The sequence below is a fragment of the Haliotis rufescens genome, unplaced genomic scaffold (genome assembly GCF_023055435.1).
Source record: "Haliotis rufescens isolate VD_foot unplaced genomic scaffold, xgHalRufe1.0.p SCAF_5, whole genome shotgun sequence".
Lineage (NCBI taxonomy): Eukaryota > Metazoa > Mollusca > Gastropoda > Lepetellida > Haliotidae > Haliotis > Haliotis rufescens.
This window is the reverse complement of record NW_025964223.1, coordinates 13519289-13541532: the sequence shown is the minus strand read 5'-3', so window position 1 is coordinate 13541532 and position 22244 is coordinate 13519289. Positions and strand designations below refer to the sequence as shown.

Sequence of the window (22244 nt, the reverse complement as noted above, 5' to 3'; positions counted from 1 at the left end):
CTGTGATCCATTCGTATAATTTTCATCACTACTTTGCCTTTTACGCCCAACGTAATCAGTAGAACCTTCAGCAGATAATCTGGATGATTGATCTCTGGTGTTGACATTTTGAATTTTTGTGTTCTAGAGTTTCAGGTTACTGTTATTAATATGGATTCAAATGCACTCAATGTTTCAGTCGGGCTTTCAGTCATTCCCTTCACGCTTGACCCTAGCTCTTGTCATGGCTTTATTATCAAGATATGTATTGTGACAAAGATTGTTTGTTTGTTGTTTTACGCCGCAATCAGCAATATTCCAGCTACATGACAATGAGCTGTAAATAATCGAGTCTGGACCAGACAATCCAGTGACACCATGATCATCGCTCTAGGCAACTGGGGTACGATGACATGCCTCAACCAAGTCAGCGAGCCAGACAACCCGATCCATTTAGTCGCCTCTTACGACAATCATGGGTTGCTGATATTGTGACAAAGTGTTTCGTTACAGTCTTACTACTGTCATACAAACATTACACAAAACACTGCCTTTATCAAACATTTATTTATGACGGAAACACATTGAATCATACATACAAGGTTTATACTATAAACTTTATAGTCCTTTTTTCTAACAGGTACATCAATGAAAACATCCAAAAATTAAATGTAACAAAATCCTTGTGTAACCATGCTAATCACTGTTACAAACTCTCCTTGTTGCATTGGTTACTATCAAAATAAACATTTTTGAAACTTCAATAAACGTTTCAAAACATAAATGTTTTAGACAAGTCAGAATTATGAACTACCTGAACTTTTATAACAGAAATGTCATTCTTTTACAGACAATTTGAAGAATGATAAATCAGTGTGCTTTCAATTTCCAAGGAACATTATGTTGTATCCGATTATGCTTGTCTTTGTGAATTATTTACAAGGTGGGAATCGACTTTTTTACAATGAACATAAACTGTCTCTAGATGCATTGATGTTAAACTGAACTTATATTTTCAAAGATCTCAACAAATACATCTAAAATGACTGAATGTATTACACGCATCAAGATGATTGACAATGATCTGAATATGGCATGTACAAGATTGACCTAAATCACACCATAACAAGCAGGATAATTAGGCCATTGGCAAATATTCCTAGTTCACATCTCCAGTAAATAGTGACTCACCCTACATGATTAAGCCTAATGGCACTTGCAAAACATCTCGCAATCTACCATTGACATCAGTGTTCAAACATTAGGATGGACCTTTGGTCTTTGAGTCCTTAGGTCCTTGGGTAATAGAGGTCTGCTGCTATAGTATTTGAATCTTACAGCCCGTATTATTTTTCAAAATTAGGGCCATGGCAAGGATCTGTTGACTTCAATCATTTTGAACCGGTAATGATCAACTATCACCTCAGCTTGAAGGAAAATGGGGTGTACGTACTGTGTCATTCTCAAGGTGTCACATACAACAGGCCTTAACAAAAGTTTCCATCACGGGATCACGAGAAACATACAATATATACTGACAGCATGATTATCACAAATGATTGATATTTGTTTTCAGTAAAATAGAAGTACAGGTTTGGATAAAAGATGGTGCTTGTTCTCAAAGCATCATGGTCAGAATACAAATTCTCTGTATCATTCATGATGTGGCTAAAGACACAAAAGAAATGGTTATAATTATCAGCAAGCATGTCTATTATGAATAACTAAACGTAGTACTTAAACACCTGAAGCTCGAGTTCAAACTTTCAAAAGTAATTGGGCCCTACCATAGAGCTTATACATGATGGATTTCAGGAATTACAGCAATGGGAAACAAGGTCTCGGCTAGATGCAAGATCAAAACGGCCAAAATGAAATCTCTGATAAGTCCAAAAATGTTTTAAACCATGTTTTAAACTATTGTACAATAGATTATGACATTAGGAGCCAATTTTCTGCCGGAGACATGAAGATGCTGAAATAAAATCTTGAAAAATCACAAAAGGTTTAAAGAAGATTGTAGAAAATCATGTGAGCCTGTTTAGCTGCCATATCGACTATCAGATTTTACTGTCATGAATACAATATTGGACCAGGCTTCCTCTCAATTTTAGATAACAATGACAATACACCCTTTATGATACAGGATCCACTTCCTGGTTAAATAATAATTTGTAATAAACGTCTCTCAATTAAATCCAAGAATATTTCAATGGCAGTCATTTGCCACAAAACACTACAGATAATAGTCAGTCTCATCACTGCTTCATTCAAAGGCTTGTGTACATTGCAGAGTAACAGAACCAGCACTTTTTTTAATAAATGGATTTTCATATAAGCCCTAAAAATATATTACTAGAATTCAGAGCAAAATACCAACTTCCTTCACTTAATATCCAAACAGATCTGAATTTCTGGTCACACAAATATACTGCAGTGACCGCTTAAATGACATTCTGTGATGGAGGAATGACAAATTTAGCAGCTACCATCTTGAATAATATCAATGTGTGGTGGCTGAAAATATTCTTCAGTGATTCAGTGACTTCTCTCTTCGCAACGCCATACACTTACCCAGAAAACTTAAATTCACGCTCTGAAATGAAACTATGATGAAAACAAAAGATTGTTAAATTGTCTTTCATAACATAATAGAAAGGTGGCTTGAGAATCTTATTATTTTCAGAAACTGAAGAAATCTGAACTTGCCAAACTAGATTTGCATGGGTGTTACGGGGTGGTTCTAGTTGGGGCCTGAGCCAAGACTGACATTTAAACATAAGGAATAATTGTGCTCCTAAATCAGCTTGCAGCTACCTTTTATTTGTCTTACTAAACAAGATACATCCAGACCCAGTTCCTTTTCTGTCATATGGAGTCTTCTCTATATTTTGCAAAAGTAAAAAAGATAATAAACAATTAAATTTGAAAAAAGCTTTTCTTAACACAATTGCAATTGTCTAAAACACTTTTAAGTCACAAAATTCTCCAGAAATCCACATGATCTGGCTTAAAAATATTTAAACAGATTCAATGCAAAATATACTCAAAACAAGTTGAAGTTCTCCCACTATTGAAAGCCGTGTGTTGCAATACCCACCAGCCGTGACAGATTAACTATAGTCATATGAAAAAAATGGGTGTTCTTTAAGTTCTTTCGAGTGGTACCGGGTATATATAATCCGATACTGGCCAAATAGCAATTCAGTGTTCCAGCCTTACAAAGTATATCATTGAACAAACATAACAAAATATTTCTTTTTCTAAGACGAGAACCTAACATGCAAGTAAACTGTTATCTTAAAAAAAAAGAATCATAAAAATGAGTAACATCATGTACAGAGATACATAATCATGATAATCATGTCAGCAGTTACTGACTGAGCATAGAGGAGCATAGAGGAACATGATGACATGAGCGTAAGCTTAAGAAACATCCTGAAGTATTGGTATGGCAAAATGATTCATTTCAGCACAATACTGCACAACAAAACACAACAATGTACACTACTCAAAAGAAGTTAAGAACACCCACAAAGCCATGTAAGATTAACTATTGTCATATAAAAGCATTGGGTGTTCTTTAAATTCTTTTGAGTTGTACAGTATGCAGAATGAAGTATGTACAAAGATGATAAATGCATCTCACAGTACAATCATGGTATTATATAATCTGGATATCTATATATTTGCATACATTCAGCAAAGTACAGAAGCCTTTTAGGACCATAGGTATTTATATTTTTTTTCTTGAAATTTCAAGATACTAAGATGTTCTGTTGAAATTACAATAAAGATGCTAACTTGAAATTTCAAGAAAAGGATCTTGAAATTTCAAGATAATAAGTTAAAATTTTAAGATTATAACTTGAAATTTCAACTTAGTAGCTTGAACGTTCAACTTAGTATCTTCAAATTTCAAGAGAAAAAAAGAAAAAACTGATTGGCCCTAAAAGGCTTCCTTAGAAAAGCGTCCTTATAAGCTTTTATGGCAAGACACACATCCCAAAATGCCCTGCAATGCATAACATACAAAAGTGTTATCTAAAAGTCATCTGGTCATAACATTTCTAGATGAAGTATAACGGCTATAAAAAGATGAAGTGTAAAATTTAGAATATGGATAGAAAGCTAACAAATAACTGCAGTTAATTTATCATGTAACCAATCAAGATGTGTTTGTCAACAGAGCTGTCCTTTTGCTATTTGCTAATTTATTTGTGTTTTAACATGTCTACAACCTAATGGATTTGGGAATAAGGGACACATTATAATGTATTTTCTACAGTTTATTACCTACAGTAGATACATTATGTATTCTCTACTGTAGATACATTATGTATTCTCTACTGTAGATACATTATGTATTCTCTACAGTAGATACATTATGTATTCTCTACTGTAGATTCATTATGTATTCTCTACAGTAAATACATTATGTATTCTCTTCTGTAGATACATTATGTATTCTCTACTGTAGATACATTATGTATTCTCTACTGTAGATACATTATGTATTCTCAACAGTAGATACATTATGTATTCTCTACTGTAGATTCATTATGTATTCTCTACAGTAAATACATTATGTATTCTCTACTGTAGATACATTATGTATTCTCTACAGTAGATACATTATGTATTCTCTACTGTAGATACATTATGTATTCTCAACAGTAGATACATTATGTATTCTCTACTGTAGATTCATTATGTATTCTCTACAGTAAATACATTATAATGTACTCTCTACAGTAGATACATTATGTATTCTCTACAGTAGATACATTATGTATTCTCTATAGTAGATACATCATAGTGTATTCTCTACAGCAGATACATTATGATGTATTCTCTACAGTAGATACATTATGTATTCTCTACAGTAGATACATTATGTATTCTCTACTGTAGATTCATTATGTATTCTCTACAGTAAATACATTATAATGTACTCTCTACAGTAGATACATTATGTATTCTCTACAGTAGATACATTATGTATTCTCTATAGTAGATACATCATAGTGTATTCTCTACAGCAGATACATTATGATGTATTCTCTACTGTAGATACATTATGTATTCTCTACAGTAGATACATTATGTATTCTCTACTGTAGATTCATTATGTATTCTCAACAGTGAGTGAGTGAGTGAATATTGCTTAACGCCGCATCAGCAATTTTGCAGGCGATATTCTCAATAGTAGATACATTATGTATTCTCAACAGTAGATACATCATAGTGTATTCTCTACAGTAGATACATTATGTATTCTCTACAGCAGATACATTATGTATTCTCTACTGTAGATACATTATGTATTCTCTACAGTAGACACATAATAATGTATTTTATACAGTAGACACATTATAGTGTATTCCCTACAGTAGACACATAATGATATATTCTCTACAGTAGATACATCATTATGTATTTTCTACAGTAGACACATCATGATGTATTCCCTACAGTAGACACATAATGATATATTCTCTACAGTAGACACATCATTATGTATTTTCTACAGTAGACACATCATGATGTATTCCCTACAGTAGACACATAATGATATATTCTCTACAGTAGATACATCATGATGTATTTTCTACAGTAGACACATCATGATGTATTCTCTACAGTAGACACATAATGATATATTCTCTACAGTAGATACATCATGATGTATTTTCTACAGTAGACACATCATGATGTATTCTCTACAATAGACACATAATAATGCATGCTCAATGGTTGACATATCATAATAAATTCTATATTAATTATTGGTGGATATACATAGCAGATGAAATGGCTCCTTGGAAACCAGTATAAAAGCCAAAGGGTCATTCTGATTCATTGATGATCAAACCATGCACCCCACAAATGGTCAATGTTTTCAAATCAAATTCCAGCTATCAGATCAATGAAAGGAGTATTTCTTTTACAAAGAACCATGCGTATAAATAAAAAAAAGATGGCCACTAAAATATCTGTGAACCAATCAGAACAATAACATGAGATTAAGCACAGATACTAAACAAAACTTGAATTTTCTTGCTTTCCCATGATGCTGTGGCTTATCTCCAAATGAGATAATGACCTGAAAAAGATGTCTTGATTTTCTGAAATTGACATGCACACTTCTGATACATTTTTTCTTCAAATGAAAAGCAAAGGTAGAGCTGTGTCTTAGCTCTAACTGATTGCTGTATATATTTTTTATTTAATCTTTTTTTGTAAGAAACATGCATTTGTTACAAAATCACATTATTGGGTGCCAAATTCTCAATCAGAAGAAAGATCATTCATTTAATGAAATCCATTAGTTGTCCTAGGAGCCTTAACCTACAAGTGTTGTATTCATGTCACCTTATCTAGAAGGTCAGACTGTCCAAACTGTGTTGTGCAAACAAGATCTAGGCTTTGGGCGAACTTTGCACAAAGCAAATTTACTTTACAACCATATTATTTAAGTAACTATAAAAAGTAACTGTATGGAGGTCAGACTGTCAAAATTGTTTTCTGCAAACAAGATCTAGTTGTTTTGGGGAAGGTTCCACAAAGCAATTTTAACCTACAACCATACTAACATCCTTGTAACTGTAAAAATGTCAATCTTTCAAAATTGTGATGTTCAAATGAGACCAAGGCTTTGGGTAAAGTTTGCACAAAGCAATCTCAGCTTACAACTAGTGGTGGGATGTTACTACAATGAATCGGTGGATCGCGATTTTTTTACTTTTTGATACAAGTATCGATCACAATTGCACACTAAGTAAAAAGTATCGATTCTTACCCTAAATGTATTCTTTAATAAATGTTACACCAAACACTAACTACAAGTGAAAGTGAGTAGTGAAAACGTACATATTTTCATCCATTGCACATACTTGACACTGTCAACAGTTAATTGTAAGTGCACAAGGTATTTTGCCATCCTGTCTATGAAAAAGATGGCTTACACACCACAATTAAGAGCACGTGCAAATATCGTGATACATATCGGATCGTTGATATGTATCAAATTGCCCAGATGGTGTATCGTCCCAGCCCTACGTACAACCATAATATATTAATGTCATTTTATATAGGAGGTCCAACTCTCAAAACTGTCAGACAAGCAAAACCTGGCTAAGAATTTTAGAAGCACAGCCATTTTCACTTAGCTCCAAGATCACTCAGGGCTGAAAGAGGTACTCTGTGTTGAGCCATACAGTACGGGTTAAAATTTTGATATCATGTGGTTCATGGATTCCAAAAGTTGAATGACCCATGTTCGGCAGACTTGTAAGACACTATTCTAATCATAGCAAATAATGTCAGTCACAGCACTACGATTATGTTACATGGTAGGATACAAATCTTATATTAAAAATCATATATTACTTTGAAACACTATCATTCATGATAGCTCTTGATAACAGTGACAGATTCACAAACTACCTAAACCATACCAAACATATAACATACACTTGTGTGGACCAATGAATGAAGCTGACAATAGTTTTAACGATACTATTTCCTACCAAGCAATGATCAACATGATTAAGGCTGAAAAAATCTTTTGTGAAAATAGCAGATATGCTACTGCTAGTTATAGAAAAACGTTCTCAATTTTACGAGACACAATAACAAACACATCAATGTTTAAAACGAAAGTAAACACACAATGCTATACATGTTGAATGACCTAGATTGCATGCTCAGATAAGATGATTAAAAAGAAGCACTATTTGAAAATGTAGTTAACCTTCAACAAGTTCAAAGACTATTTCCATGCATAGATGTGAGAAAATCTAGCTGCTTTGAAAGAGTCTTTCTTTCAGTACAGTCCTGAAAATAAATAAATCTTTGAAACTGAGGAAAATGTGCCTCCCTTTTTGAAAAAATAAACTTAAACTGGTCATAGGTTCTTCCTTCAAGATTAAACCAATAAGCAGTTCTGGAAAGGAAATCTTAAGGACATCAAGCCCTATTTGTGTAAAACGTGTACACAGAAAAAGCTAAACATTTCTTTGACCTAGGTACATAACGAGTCTCACAATACAAAAAATACAATGAATGTTAACAGCGGTGAAACATCCACTAGTATGCAACATTTAGAGTTCAAAAATATATAATCTTCCAAACAAGAGACTGCTGAAAAGGAACACAGATGTCTTTGATAAATCATCAGTTGCAAAGGAACAACAGTTGATTCCACCACGAAATGACAGGCTACAATATATCCAGACAGGAGATCTTCATCTCAAGTGGCAAGCCTGCGCTGGAGAGCATCCTCTTGAAGATGTTGGCCATCTTGTACTCCCCATACTTCTGATGCTTGAATCCATCTTTCTTATCAGTAATGGCTAGATAGAAGGTGGAGCCTGAGCTATGTGCTGTGGCTGGTCGCATGCTTCTATATTTCTTGTACAGAGTCACAAAGCACCTTTGGGGATTGTCATGCCTCTTCCAAACAATCTTTCCTGAAGGCACATACTCTAGATACTCCTGGTGGTTTTCCCGGCCAAGCTTGAGCTCCCCCCATTTCAAGCTGATGTGCTCCTTGGGCCGTCGGATGCAGAAGTGAACCGTGTTCATCAGCCACAGAGTGTTGAGTAAACTGTCAACTGACTTGCTGCCAAGCTGCCCGATTTCATAAAGCTTATCTACATCTTCAACCCTCATGGTGAAAATTGCATCTTCACAGGATCTCAGATGTTTCAGCTTGTTCTCCATAACTCTCCTAGAATTCTCAAACCTGGAGTCACTCTTGATACAAAACGGATAGCTATTTGTTGTAAGGTAGTTTCCTATACAGTTTTGGATTTGCTTTAAGCTTGAGGAAATGAATTCTTGGCCACCACTTTTCCTTAACCGAAGATAGAACTCTGCCAGAAGGGGATCCAGAGTTTCAGGCATAATGGTGTACGCTGGTTCCTTGACTTTCTTGAGGATCATGAACTGCGTGAGACGGTTGATCGCAAACTGCACATTCTTAGAGAAGGTAGACAACTCTTGCTTGACAATAACAGTGGAGGAGTCCGCCCCTCCTGAGCTTGAGTCGTCCTCGTCATCAGATTCCAGTTCTATCAAGATGTAGCTCTCGTTGTCAGCTTCAGACAGGACATCCGGAGTCTTCCTTGAATCAGCAATATCTGTAGAATGGGCCACTTTATCAGAACCTGTAAGTGACTAAAAGTGCAATACAAAGAAATGAACAAAGTTCTGTGAGTGTTGACAACACCAATAATCTTAGCTGTGGACTTCAAGGTTCCATTCAGAACAGGTTGGAAATGTATCGGGCATCAATGTCACACCCACGGGCCAGTATTCACCCAAATGGGAACACCAGAAAATGTAATAGGGTTCTCTCCACTACTGAATAAAGAGGCTTTTAAGCTGCTTTTATTTAATGAAATTTAAGTTTTGATCATCCGAAAAACAGGATTGACAAACCATGTACTGATGATGACAGCGTCCAATTGGTTCTAGTGGGTAAACTGTGTAAATCAAAATCTTTTGAAAACAATTGTCATGCATCTTTTTGGTGACTTCTTCACGACAACAATTATTTCAAATTACAGTTTCTACCCTTAGGAAATTTCAGTTTATGCTCCCTGCATTACTAAGGACATGACACAACTGTTTTATTTCGTAAAATTTGGCTCAAAGTGATGTTGTATTGGATCCTACACATGGCAAATCACAAATAGTTCCAAGCAGGACCTGTCTCCACAGCTAAAATTGTTTCACCAACACCACATAGTCTACTGTAATGAGAAAAATGTCAAAGTTTCTGAAGACAAAAACTCAACGTACAGTAGCCAACTGACCATGTTCATGATTGTCTGTAGACAAAGTACTTTTTTCTAACTTGACTAAACGTTACAAGGGTATTTTATGTTTACCCAGGGTAGTAAAGCTTTTGAGTTTAGTTCTAACCCTGGAGTGTTTTTGTGCTGGCTACCTGTCCGATCTACGGCTGTACCTTTCCAGGAGTGTTTTGTAGGAATGGTGCAAGCTAACTAACAAACAGTAACATGGTCACATAGAAAACTTTTTTTTAGCCTGGACTGAATATAATCATATTTCTGTAGTTTCCCTCTGTTGCTTTGCTTATAACACTGATACCTGTATGTGAGAGAGACATGTAAGACAGTTTTTCAATCTTATTAAAATCAGATCTTAGTTCTCGCTGCCGCTAAACAAAGATCTGAGGACATTCCCATTACGGGTCACGTCAGACCGACCTTTTGCAAACTCTGACCGACCAATGGAATTACTGACAAGAAGTCGACACTAGCCAATCAGAAGGCAGCTTTCTCGTGCTTTACGGCACTAATTTCAAATTGGTGACTACGCTTCGAAACCTATTTTGACAAATTCTCGATATAAAATTTGAAACCTGAACAGAAGAACATTCTCGAATGGCTAATATATGGTCTAGATTGTATAGATTCAGTTGATAAGCCCGTAACTATTGTTCGGAATATCCATATTTAAGGTTTTCGAGGCTGCATGATTAGAAATCACATTCCGACTGTCACTTTCATGATCTGGTAAGCGACGCTCTGATTGGTCGGATGAAAGGTCGTTCTGACGTGACCCCTAATGGGATGTCCTCAGATCTTTGTTTAGCGGTAGCGAGAACTAAGATCTGATTTTAATGAGATTGGACAGATTTTATAACAATCTTTGTTCCAGTTTCAATCAATCAATTACCATGACTACCATTTAACACCTTACACAACAAATAAGACAAACATGATCATAATGATGTAATGGAATAAGCATCAACTAGCAGGGTCAGCAAATGTGCAGCAGGTGAGAGTCTGGCCTTAACATTGATGACTGCTTCTCCAAGGGATTTAGAGCTCACTAACATGTTTATAGACATGATAGAAAAATGAAAAAGATCACACTACCACATCTCTGAAAAGTGAGTGAGTGAGTTTGGTTTAACCCTTCTTTCAAAATTGTTTCAGTAATATCAGGGCATGTCAGCTTCAGGTTGGAGGAAAGCCCAAAGTGATGCAGTGACGTTTACCACTTCAGTGAACCTATGGGCATGGGTATTGGGCTGACAAACCCAGAAACATAATCAGGTCAAACTGGGAATCGAACCCATGGTCATAGCTTTCTGGCAGGCATAAGGGCTGCAACCTGGAAAACAAATTGTGGCGCCTTAAATGACTGGGCCACCCGTACCCACATCTCTAAATAAACTGAACTACCAAGAATGGCATTAATATACGATATGAGACACTTCTGCATCAAGTGAGATTGAATCAGCTATTTCAGTGTTCTGACCAAACTGCCACCTTGCATCATTGCTACAAAACACTCCTGAAACGGTACAGCTGTAGATGGAACAAGTAGCCAGCACAAAAAAACTCCAGGGTTAGAACTAAACTCAAAAGCTTTACTAGCCCAGGTAAACATAAAATGCCCATGTAATGTTAAAACAATGGGGAAATTTGTACTACTCTACTTGCCCACAGACATTTTTACTAGCCTTGGACTAGCAGGCTAGTGTTAAGTTCTAACCCTGCACTCAATAAGGAAGATAACTCTCTGTAATAAGACCTCCTATTATTCACCAGCAACTCTTGATTAATAGCTAATGGATCTAACAACTTACAAAAACCCATCATATCTGGTTATGCATAAGTATAGAATACTGGAGACCAATCCTCCTTGCGAATCCTACAGGTGTGTTTAATCATGATTAGTATCGTCAGAGAAACCTAGACCTACTTCCCTTCCTTACAATAATACTCTCTTGGTGTGTACTGACACCGAGTTTGGTCAAACTGAACGGTGCTGAAGCAAAACATGAAAACATTTGCTGACCCATTAACCAAGACACAGAGTAAACCTGCCCAGCATCTGAACAAGGTGGGTTATGATGTAACTCCAATAAACTGGTGCCTGAAAAGATTAGTCAACAGTGCTTTCTCCCACAGCTGCGAACAATAAAGTTATTGCCCAACATTGGTCAAGTAATGCAGTTAAGGTTGAAACTCTCACTGGCACTCACGTATCATTTGGAAGTTCTCAAACTTAACTTGTCTTCTGAATGCTGAAAATTATTGTTCAATGAATGGCATGACAGATTAACTGTAGTAATATGAAATAATCGGGTGGTCCTAAACGTTTCCTTTGTAGTATACCAGTATCAGTGAACATGACAGCGTTAGAAATTGGCACTAGTCCTATAGTCCTTGCCAAACTGCCCAAATGGTAAAGGTTTCATAAGGACTAGTATAAATTTGCCCTTTTTAAGGGTTTTGCTATATGTTATCATTATAAGGACTAGTGGACAAAAACTGTTAGTTTCTAACCCTGCATGATGAAGTTCCTTTGAAATTCAATTTGCCACATTTTAAAAGATATGATACGAAAAAAAACCATTTTAAATCAAAAACATCTTCTTTATTCTGATATGTGTAAGTTGGGCTTAATGCCTCTTTGAACAGTATTTCAGTTACATCAAGGCAAGCCAGCTTCATGTTCAAGGAAAGTTCGAAGTGATGCAGATCTCAGACGTTCATCACTTTGGTGAAACACAGAACAGGTATGGTGCTACCAGAACAAGAAACATTACCGGGAGAATTTAAAATTCATACCCACGTCATAGGTTTCTGGCATTCGTAAGGGACACAACTGCAGAGAACTGTAATACCTTGGATGACTGGGACAACCCCCATCCCATCTGACATACGTAAGAGGACCTGATAGATAATATCCGCGATGTGCTTTAGTGGCAAGTGACCCACCCCCATCCCCACCCTACACTGCCCTACCTTTAAGCACCTTGGCAGAACACCGATTTAGTTACATGCTAGCAGAATAAGATATAAAAACTTGAGGTACAGTAGTTACAAGTACTTGCAAAACGAGAATCAGACCCTCAAAATTTAAAGTCTTAATGTAACACCATGTACATCCAGTCGAAAAACATTACTTACACACCTTGACCTTAATAAAAAAACAAAACAACTTCAACTATGATCAAGTCACAGAATTGTACAAGTAAAAGTGCAACAGTAACCGACAATAAATGATACAACCATGTTTTGCAATAACCTCAGAGATGTCCTTGACATTTGACAGACATAGCACCTGCATTAGATATGGTAGGATTTGGAAACATGCATGCAAATATCACTGTTTATGCCTGTTGAGAGGTAACCTTGCCTCAGAAACTGATACTTACATAACAAACGCTTAACAAAAGGCTGAATGCTGACCTTGACCTTCATCATAGTTTGACCTTAACCTTTTCGAAAATGTGCCCAATCCTAGAGAACGTATATACCAAGTTTAAAATTGTTACATGCATTAAATTCTTTTTGACAAATTGTAACCACAAGCTTTTGAGTGACATTTTTCAAATACATGACCTTGACATTTGACCTCACTGCATGTGCCAAAAGAATTCCCAAGGTCCATGTGGAATCAGACCATTGTAGGATATCCCCTATCAATAATCCAGCCATATTCATGAGAAAGTATGACACTATCATTGAAAATGACCTTTGACAGGAATATTTTAACATTTGTAATGGTAAGATTTCTGAAGAGCATATACATATTAAAGTTCCATGCCTGTAGAGATAAATCCCTTGGAAACCTATAACGATGCCATCATGTTTTCACTTTTAAGAAAAGCCAAAAGCTGACCTATCCTAAAGAAGGTATATACCATGTTTAATGATAATTCTAGGGCATTTCCATCTCATGACCTTGACCTTTGACCTTTTTGTGGGCCAAATCAATTCACCAAGGTATTCTGGAAGAAGCCCATGAAAGAATAATCTCTTATATCAATAATGTGCGCAGAAGTCATTAGAAATATATCACTGGCAGCTGCAGCAGTCAAATTCCAACCAAAACTTAAAGCAGACCTGTTGCATGGGGCTGGTAATTACAAAATTGCATGTTAAAAGCAAAGCAAAAATAGGGTCCAGATGACACAAAAGTGTATTCTAATAATTTGTTTGTTTAATATGAGGGAACACTAGCAGGTGTTGACCAAGTGTACATTTTGATAGTTGCGATACTGAACATGCTGAAGAGCATGTTTAGCATATTCAGTCTTCTTGGTTGAATAAAAGATGTGCTCTAGAAAGTGGCTTTGAATAATTGTCCTTTTCAGTATCATGTCAATACTACACATTACCCTTTAAACATGATAAGAAGAAATGCCAGCACTGCTACGTATTACTATGATGACATGTAGAAATTTGAAATATCTTGCTTCCTAATGTAACATGACAAGTGGACAAACTTAGACAATGTTATCAATAGTCAATTTACTACCATACAGGATGTCACTGTTTTTCTTAGTCACAATATACATGATATATTTTCAAAGCAGTTAGGCATCATAGCAATATCGAATCATATAAAGCAAAAGCAGTAAAGCCACAGACCTTCCCCAGTAAACCTGGTAGAGAATGATTCCGACAAGGAATGATATGGGTTCTCTTTGGCCCACTGGAAATGTAAATTTTACAATGTGGGCAAGCTTTGAAACAGTAGTTTGAAAATTATCAGACATGTTCAAATGTTTCTGTCTCACTCTTGCAAGATTTGGACCTCTAACATGATCAAAATGCAAAAAGTATGAAGAAACACGCTAAAATAAGTGAAAATTTCCGTTTTTTGCAAACATAAAGAATAAATCTATGAGCAATTCTGTGACCCAAAGTGATTACTAGGTGTGTGTTAACTTATATATTCATATACATATCCATAGAAAATCAGCTTGGGTCAAAGACTTCAAACATTAAAAATAGTGCTTCATAAATCCTCTAGGTCTTTAGATAGAAGTGAAAAAGGTCTAGTTATCATTAATCAAGTTAAAATGAACATTGCTCATCACACTTAATGCCCGGATTCGATTCCCCACATGGGTACAATGTGTGAAGCCCATTTCTGGTGTCCCCTGCCGTGAATTGCTAGAATATTGCTAAAAGCGGCGTAAAACCATACTCACTAATATGAACACATCTGATAACTTTCCCAACCAATTCTTAACGTTTTGCTCATTTACCAAATCATGCAGATCCTTTGAGCCAGAAAGACCACCATATCAAGCCTAGATAGCCCTTTAGGGATATCCTTTAGAGATATCCTTAACATGGTGTACACATGGGAAGTGGTCAAGCAAGGAAGAGACAATACATTTCTGAGATTGATTTCCAGAACCATGGTTGAACAGGAATGTACACAAAAACATGAGTATGGTATTGAACAGTTCATCGAAACATCCGATATTTCTACAATGTTCCATGGCATTTTTAAAAGAGAAATTAATTTTTTTTTATACATACACACATTTAAGTTGTGCTTTAAAAATGTTCATGTGGTTGAAATATAAACTGTAACCTTGCAACGATACCAAAAGCCAATAGTCACATTATGATGTGAATTGGGAGAATAGCAGATGTTGGTAGCGGACACAGATCAACACTTGTGAGATGAATACATGAAAGAGAAAGAGTAAGCCCACACACTCACAGGTTTAAATAGCATGTATAATCCTAAGCCATGTAAACAGGGGTACAAAAGTCACCTGGATTGCCGTCAACTGGTGCTGGTGCTGTGTCTGCTCCCGCCCCTCCCAAATCCTTGCCAGAATCTTTTTGATCATCTAGTAAACCCTCGCCAGACAACACCAATCCAGCAGATGTGGAGACAGCAGGATCAAAGTTCAAGCGGAAGGCTTCGGGCAGACTTGAATCACTGTCTGAGTTTTCATTGTACGATGCTCGCAGTGGATTCCTTCCCCGGCTTCTCAGAGTCATATTGGTTGGATCTACATCAACCTCAGCATCAAAATCAGCTACGCCTTCCTCATCACTCACTTCGGGTTTGTCCAGATTCGGAGGTTTGTCAAGTCTTGGTCGGCCTCGTTTAGCTCGCTTCTTTGCTGCAAATTCTTTCAGTTTTCTTCCAATCGGAACCATTGGCTTGGAGGAGTTTGATGCAACAGTTGAGGTTGGGCCTCCAATCTGGTCAGATGTATCCATGCTAAGTCTGGCCTTTTTACTGGGTAAATCCTCGTCATCTGTTAACTTGTCAAATGACATCATTGATGAGTTCGCCTCAGATGTCATTGGAAGTTCTGACGTTGTAGCTTCAGAGAGGGTTGCCGGATCTAGGGAGGCAAATGCTTCAGCTATGATGGATGGGGTGCTTGATGGATTCATTTCTGGGAAAGAAGATGGTATTCGTGATGACTCGATGTCAGGGAGAGTGCCTTGGGGAAGGGAAACAACATTAGAGATCTGTAAACTTCCTAAAGGGTCCTCTGCAAATGGTAGGTGAGTTGATGTCGCAACTGTTGGTGCAGGTGCAGATGAGGACACAGCAAGAGAAGATCTATCAGTCACTGAATCCATGAACGAGTTCCTAGCACTGATTTCCATTGGAGCAGTAGAATCAACATCTGTCTCCAAACCTGGGAGGTTTAACCCCAAAAGTCCTGGATCTTTTTTGTCTACACCTGAAGGAAAACTTGTAGGCTGGCTCATTTGGTCCCAGGTGTTCCTAGTAGGGTCTCCCAAAGGGTTGGACATAATCTGTCCAGGAGGCGTGTGAGGAGGCTGGGGCATCTGGGGGTAGTTCTGATTTTGATATAGTTGCTGTGGAACAGGTGGGGTAGGCTTTTGAGACACTGGCTGTGATGTGTGCTGAGGTGCCATGGTGTGCGTGCCTTGCTGTTGCGTGGGTTGAGAGCTCTGCTGTGAAACTGGTTGTGGGGACTGCTGTGTTACAGTAGAGGGTAAGCTGCGATTAGCTCGGGCTTCTAACATCTGTTGCACTATCTGTTGCCGTGATGGCCGTGGTTGTGACATGGGATCTGATGGTTGAGATGGTTGTGGCATATTCTGCTGCACGTTCTGGTGCATGTTCTGGCCTTGGTAACTCTGATGTCCCATCTGCTGTGACGCCTGGGACCCTTGGGAACCAGAATGACTCATGCTCTGATTCTGTGAAGTTTGCTGCCCGGGAGCAATTTGGTTCCGTGATGTCTGAGGTGCAGTTGGCTGAGCAACATTCTGAACAAGAGACACCGGTAACACCATTGACTGTGAATTAGTTTGTGCCTGCGAAGCTGGTTGTGAAGAAAGGTTATTGCTGCCAGATCTATTTCCTGATGGGAACGGAGGCCTGTTGCTTGTAACTGATGATGTCTCTGGAGTTAAAGGACTCCTGGTTCCACTGGACAGAGAAGAAGTTGAGGCTTCGCCCACAGACCTTCTGGGAGGAGGAACAAATGAGATGACTTCCAACTCATCAGAATCATCCACGGGAGATCTGGACTGTGGTGGCTGAGGTCTCTGGCCTGGTCCAAATGTCCTACGAGCTTGTATCGAGTTCACATTACCACTTTGCTGTCCCATCCTCTGACTGGGGTTGGGACCTGATCTCTGCACCGGTGATGACATGTGGCCCGGTTGCCTCATTCCCCCACCCTGTGGGTTCATCCGCTGTGATGGGTTCATCATCCGGGGGTTACCTCCTAAGCTAGGTCTCCCAACTGGATTTACCCCTGGCACCTGATTCCCTGACCTCTGACTGGGTGGCATGCCTCCTCTCATAGTTCCACTATTTGAAAAATTTGGGTTCATCCTTTGAGGACCCCCTCTCCCAGCACCAAATCCTGAGGACTGGTTCAATCTTTGATTGAACGACGGCCTCTGGTTGTTGTCATTACTTGGCCGCAACACACCAGTCGGACTCATCTGTCTGTTCATCTGCGGACTCTGTCCCATTCTGTTTAACCGAGGACTAGTCTGGTTGAGGGGTCTCTTTGCAGCTGGACTCATCTGAGACATGACGGGTGGTTCTCTCCTTTGACCAGGGCTTCTCTGGACAGGTAGGGGACAGTTCTTGAACACCTTGGTGCAGTAGCTCTCGCTGATGACGTTACCAGTACTCTGCACCAGCTCACTGAGGACATACCTCTCCTTTTTGGCATTGTCTATTTCTACACTAATGTAGCCACTCACTTCCACCATTTGGTCATAGCTGATGTAATTTTGACACAACCTCTGGAGGTTCTCCACAAATGAAGTGAAGAACTGTACCGAGTATTGCTTCTCCATCTTTCTTCCGTGATTATCCAGTTCTGAAACAGATTGACAAAACTTCAGAATGAGTACTCTGCCAAAGAAATTCATTGTTTTAAAGGCAAGTCCAGAAGGACTAGTACAAAACGTATGTCACTAATATGCCAAGTTTGAAACTAGTCCTGCTAGACTAATTCGTAGTGAGATAAAAGAATGGAGAACTGGTTGAGAATTTTAACCCCTAAAATGCTACCCCAGAGTTATCTCCCTTTCCGAGTCACTTGGCATGGGTGAGGTGGGGTGAAATTGGGTTAACGTCGCGTCCAAGATTATTGCACTTATATAGCGATGTGCATGCACGTGTGTGTCGCTGCTTGTACTAGACCGGACTTATGCCGATTTATAGTGCTAGCCCACTGAGATACCATGCCGCAGTTTAACATGAATACCCCACTCATACACAGTATACTGACTCCGAGCCGACCAGTCCTTGCTTTAACCCCTTAATGCCGAGCGCCAGACAGGGTAACAACAAGTACCAACTTTTAACGTCTTTTGGTATGACGCGGTCGGGGATCGAACCCCGGATCTTCCGCTCTCCAGGCGGACGCTCTACCACTAGACCACGGAGGCGGTCTCACTTGGCATGGACTTGCTATTACTAGCCATTGCGGACTACCATCACTGGACAGTTAGTTGTCCTAAGCAAAATTCAGGAGTGCGTGAGTGAGTGAGTTACTGTTTTAACACCACTTTTAACAGTATTCTAGTTATATCACGGCATGTCAGCTTAATGTGGGAGGAAAGCAGAAGTGATGCAAGTCTCCGACGTGTACCAGTTCGGTGAAACCCATGAGCACGGATATGGTGCTGACAAACCTAGAAACATAATCGGGGTGAACCGGGATTCAAAACCACAATCATAGGTTTATGGCGTGCCCAAGGGACGCAATTCTGCACCGTGAATCACGGTACCTTAGACGACTGGGCCACCCGAGCCCCCACAAAATTCTGGAGTATCCGGCTTGCTCCACTTCATTTCAATGCAGCCCCAGGCAAGATGATCATTGCAAGCCTAATATCCGCTTAACGATATGGCAATACAGTATTGTATTGCAATGCAAGGCCAATGATACCATACATCGATTTACAACCCCTGTACCGTGATACATATGATACATTATATTACGTTATATTGTTGTAAAAACACATGAATAATAACAAAAACTGTAAAACAACCAGCTTAATATGATATATGGAGAATCTCACCCAAGTGTCTTTTGACAGCAAATATACCTACATGAGTCAATAAACGTTTAAAACTCCAAGGCATGCCATGCTGAGGAGGTTTAAACTTTTATTGACCAGTCTTGATATATTTGATGTCAAAAGACACTTGGATGAGATGCTATTTATCATCCAACATTATTCTTCAAATTTTTTTCAGGTTGTAGACAGTAATAAGAAGTGTCTTAAGTAGAAAGTACTGCTAACAACTTCACTAGCAGAGTGATGTCATTTGATTGTGACATCATGGTAACCAATGGCCTTTAAAAATAATTCTTCCTGAAACTTGTGTCAAGTCACTTTTCATTTGCCTCTGTTCATGTGCTGCTGAAGTGTGTCCCATGTCACATCAGCCCATAAAAGGGAAATACATAGGCTTCCAGCATTAGAAATTGGCACTAGTCCTGTAGTCATTACCAAACTGCCCAATACATGCAATAGTAAAGGTATCCTAAGAACTAGTAGAAATTGGCCCATTTTAAGGGTTTTGCTATATGTTATCATTATAAGGACTAGTGGACAAAAACTGTTAGATTCTACCTCTGATGGCTAACATACAATATGCTAGATGTGACATTTTGTTAATTATTCAATGAAGTAGAGTTAAACAACCCACTACACTTGTTTTGATCAATAAAGATCTGTAAAGATATACAGGTATGTAAACTGTTTGTTTGTTTGTTGTTTAATGCCACACTCAGCAATATTCCAGCTATATCACGTAATTCTTCATAAGTATTTGTATGCAAGCAAATGAAAAATATTTGAAGTGTGGTTTCTCTCCACTTTGTGTATTTTAAACAAATATGCCGCATTTTCAGTCTTGGACATTGGCATTAGTCCTGTAGTCCTTGCCAAACTGTGCATAAGGACTAGTAGAAATTTGCCATTTTTAAGGGGTTTGCTATATGGTATCATTATGAGGACTAGTGAACTAAAAATGTTAGTTTCTACCACTGATTTTGGACAAACCGTATTCGACGTAATAAGCGCCCAGGGCGCACTCAAAATTAGAATATTATTTTGGTTAAAAAAAAAGTTGAGTTGAAAGATAAATTTTGTGGTTTATGCTGACAGCATGAAATGTTTATGTACGACAGACATATTTTTCCCGAATTTAATTGCCCATAATTAAGTGTGCATATAACGAGTGCGTATTATACGCGAATAAATAAGTCTTGTGTACATTAATCAATGGGAAGGGGTGCTAATTGGGATTGTTCACTAGCCAATATATGAGCAAATATCGCTGTGGGCGTTTATTAGAGCGGGGCGCGTATTACATCGAATATGGCATGTGTAGCCTATCTGGAGATCTCATTCAGCAGCATTCCGGCTAAATAATGGCAGCCTGCAAATGAACAGAGATTATGGAGTCATAACCAGAGAATACAGCAACCTTTGAAATTCATGCCAGCGCGCTAGACAGATAAGATAACAATAACAAAATAGCCTTTAATGTTTATCATCATTATTGAAACTACAAACTATTGCCATTATCCTTATTCATAGACATAAACAATAAAATTAATCACTAAACAATATTATATTTTTTCAAAGGTTTCAAAAGCAGCTCGGTGAGCATAATTACTATTCATGTACAACTGACTTTGTAAATGAATGTTTAAGAAACAGGAAAGGGAGAGAACTCTGGTTTATATTTCATAACTAAACAATTGACCTGGAATAAGGATTTAATAGGAAAAAAGACTGTTAAATAATGTTCAAAGACGTGAACTGATACAATATTGAATATGTTCCAACCTTAACGCATAGAAAATGTGTTCAAATGTTTGATAAACCTCACAACATTTTATCGCCATTAGCAACTTTGATAACATCAGAGTTCAGGTTGAACTATGATCTAATACCACGCTGATACAGTTTTGAAACACTGGAAACAGATTGTTGTAATTGAAATGAATCACTCTCAGGAGAAACCCACAGTCTACAGAGACAATTATTATCTGAATAATACACAAACGCATCAACCCAAATATTATATAGCTGAATATATAGCTGATAAATTGTACTTTACTTTAAACCCAAGAATATAATAAGGCACTTTTATGAATACTGTACTTTTTAGAGGAATAATAGGAAGCTACAAATGCTTTCAATCAGATAAGATAAATAAGCCGATAATACGCTCCAGGTCAATGTGACACTTCGCTGGTAAGACGAAGAGTAACCGGTTTTTAGAACTAATCAAGGGAAAATACTGTGAAAAAATTGTCAAGTTAGTAATCATACAATCAGATATGTATGTCAAACTACAAAATAGAGATTGCGGTAATCTTAGGTAGGTAATCAAAACCAGGAAATTCTCTTGAAAATTTGAAATTGTTGTATTTTCGTTACACTTTTGCCTCTGCCACGTCAATCTGAAATTAGATTTATGCGGCAAATACTGTGATATACTTGTAAAATAAGTGTGCATATGATGCAAATATAATCAATTCAATGTATCATACCGTTGGCAGTTAGAAATTAGAGCCAGTTTAACGCATTTTTAGTTGAATTTGAAGCAAGGTTTGCTTCGGCGTGTGCTTGTTTACGATAAACCCAACTTCCGTCTTGTCACTTCCGGTTCCAAATTAAAAATCCGGACGATTCGGATTTCAAGCGAAAATTCAAATAAGCTCAATTTGAGCTTAGGCACGAGATATCTGTTATTTTTTAATGAGTTAACATTTTTACGGTTCTAACAATTTGAAGTTAACCGAATTTTGTAAACAAAGTACAAAATACATATGACTTTTGTATGAACTAGAAGTTACAAACAAAATCATGTAGTAAAACTTTCCAGTGTTAAATGTATCTATACATGGCATGTTCACAATAGAAGGTCTTATATGTCATCTTCGAATCTTTTGTCACACATTCGAAATGCAACTATAT

General features: G+C 37.7%; 1 protein-coding gene across 2 annotated transcripts; it reads right to left on the bottom strand.

Annotated features, from left to right (window-relative positions):
- Positions 1–530: 530 nt before the first annotated feature.
- On the bottom strand, positions 531–21926 carry LOC124138247 (mediator of DNA damage checkpoint protein 1-like). Of its 2 annotated transcripts, none has more exons than XM_046504802.2 (3): positions 21818–21926; positions 15554–18115; positions 531–9152 (listed from the first exon to the last, which is right to left on the bottom strand). In XM_046504802.2, exons 2-3 carry the CDS (start codon positions 18090–18092, stop codon positions 8203–8205), a joined length of 3489 nt encoding a protein of 1162 aa, XP_046360758.2. In that variant the 5' UTR covers positions 18093–18115; positions 21818–21926; the 3' UTR covers positions 531–8202. The 2 variants fall into 2 exon arrangements, with proteins under 2 accessions (XP_046360758.2, XP_046360759.2); XM_046504803.2 differs by having other exon boundaries at positions 531–9125.
- Positions 21927–22244: the final 318 nt, after the last annotated feature.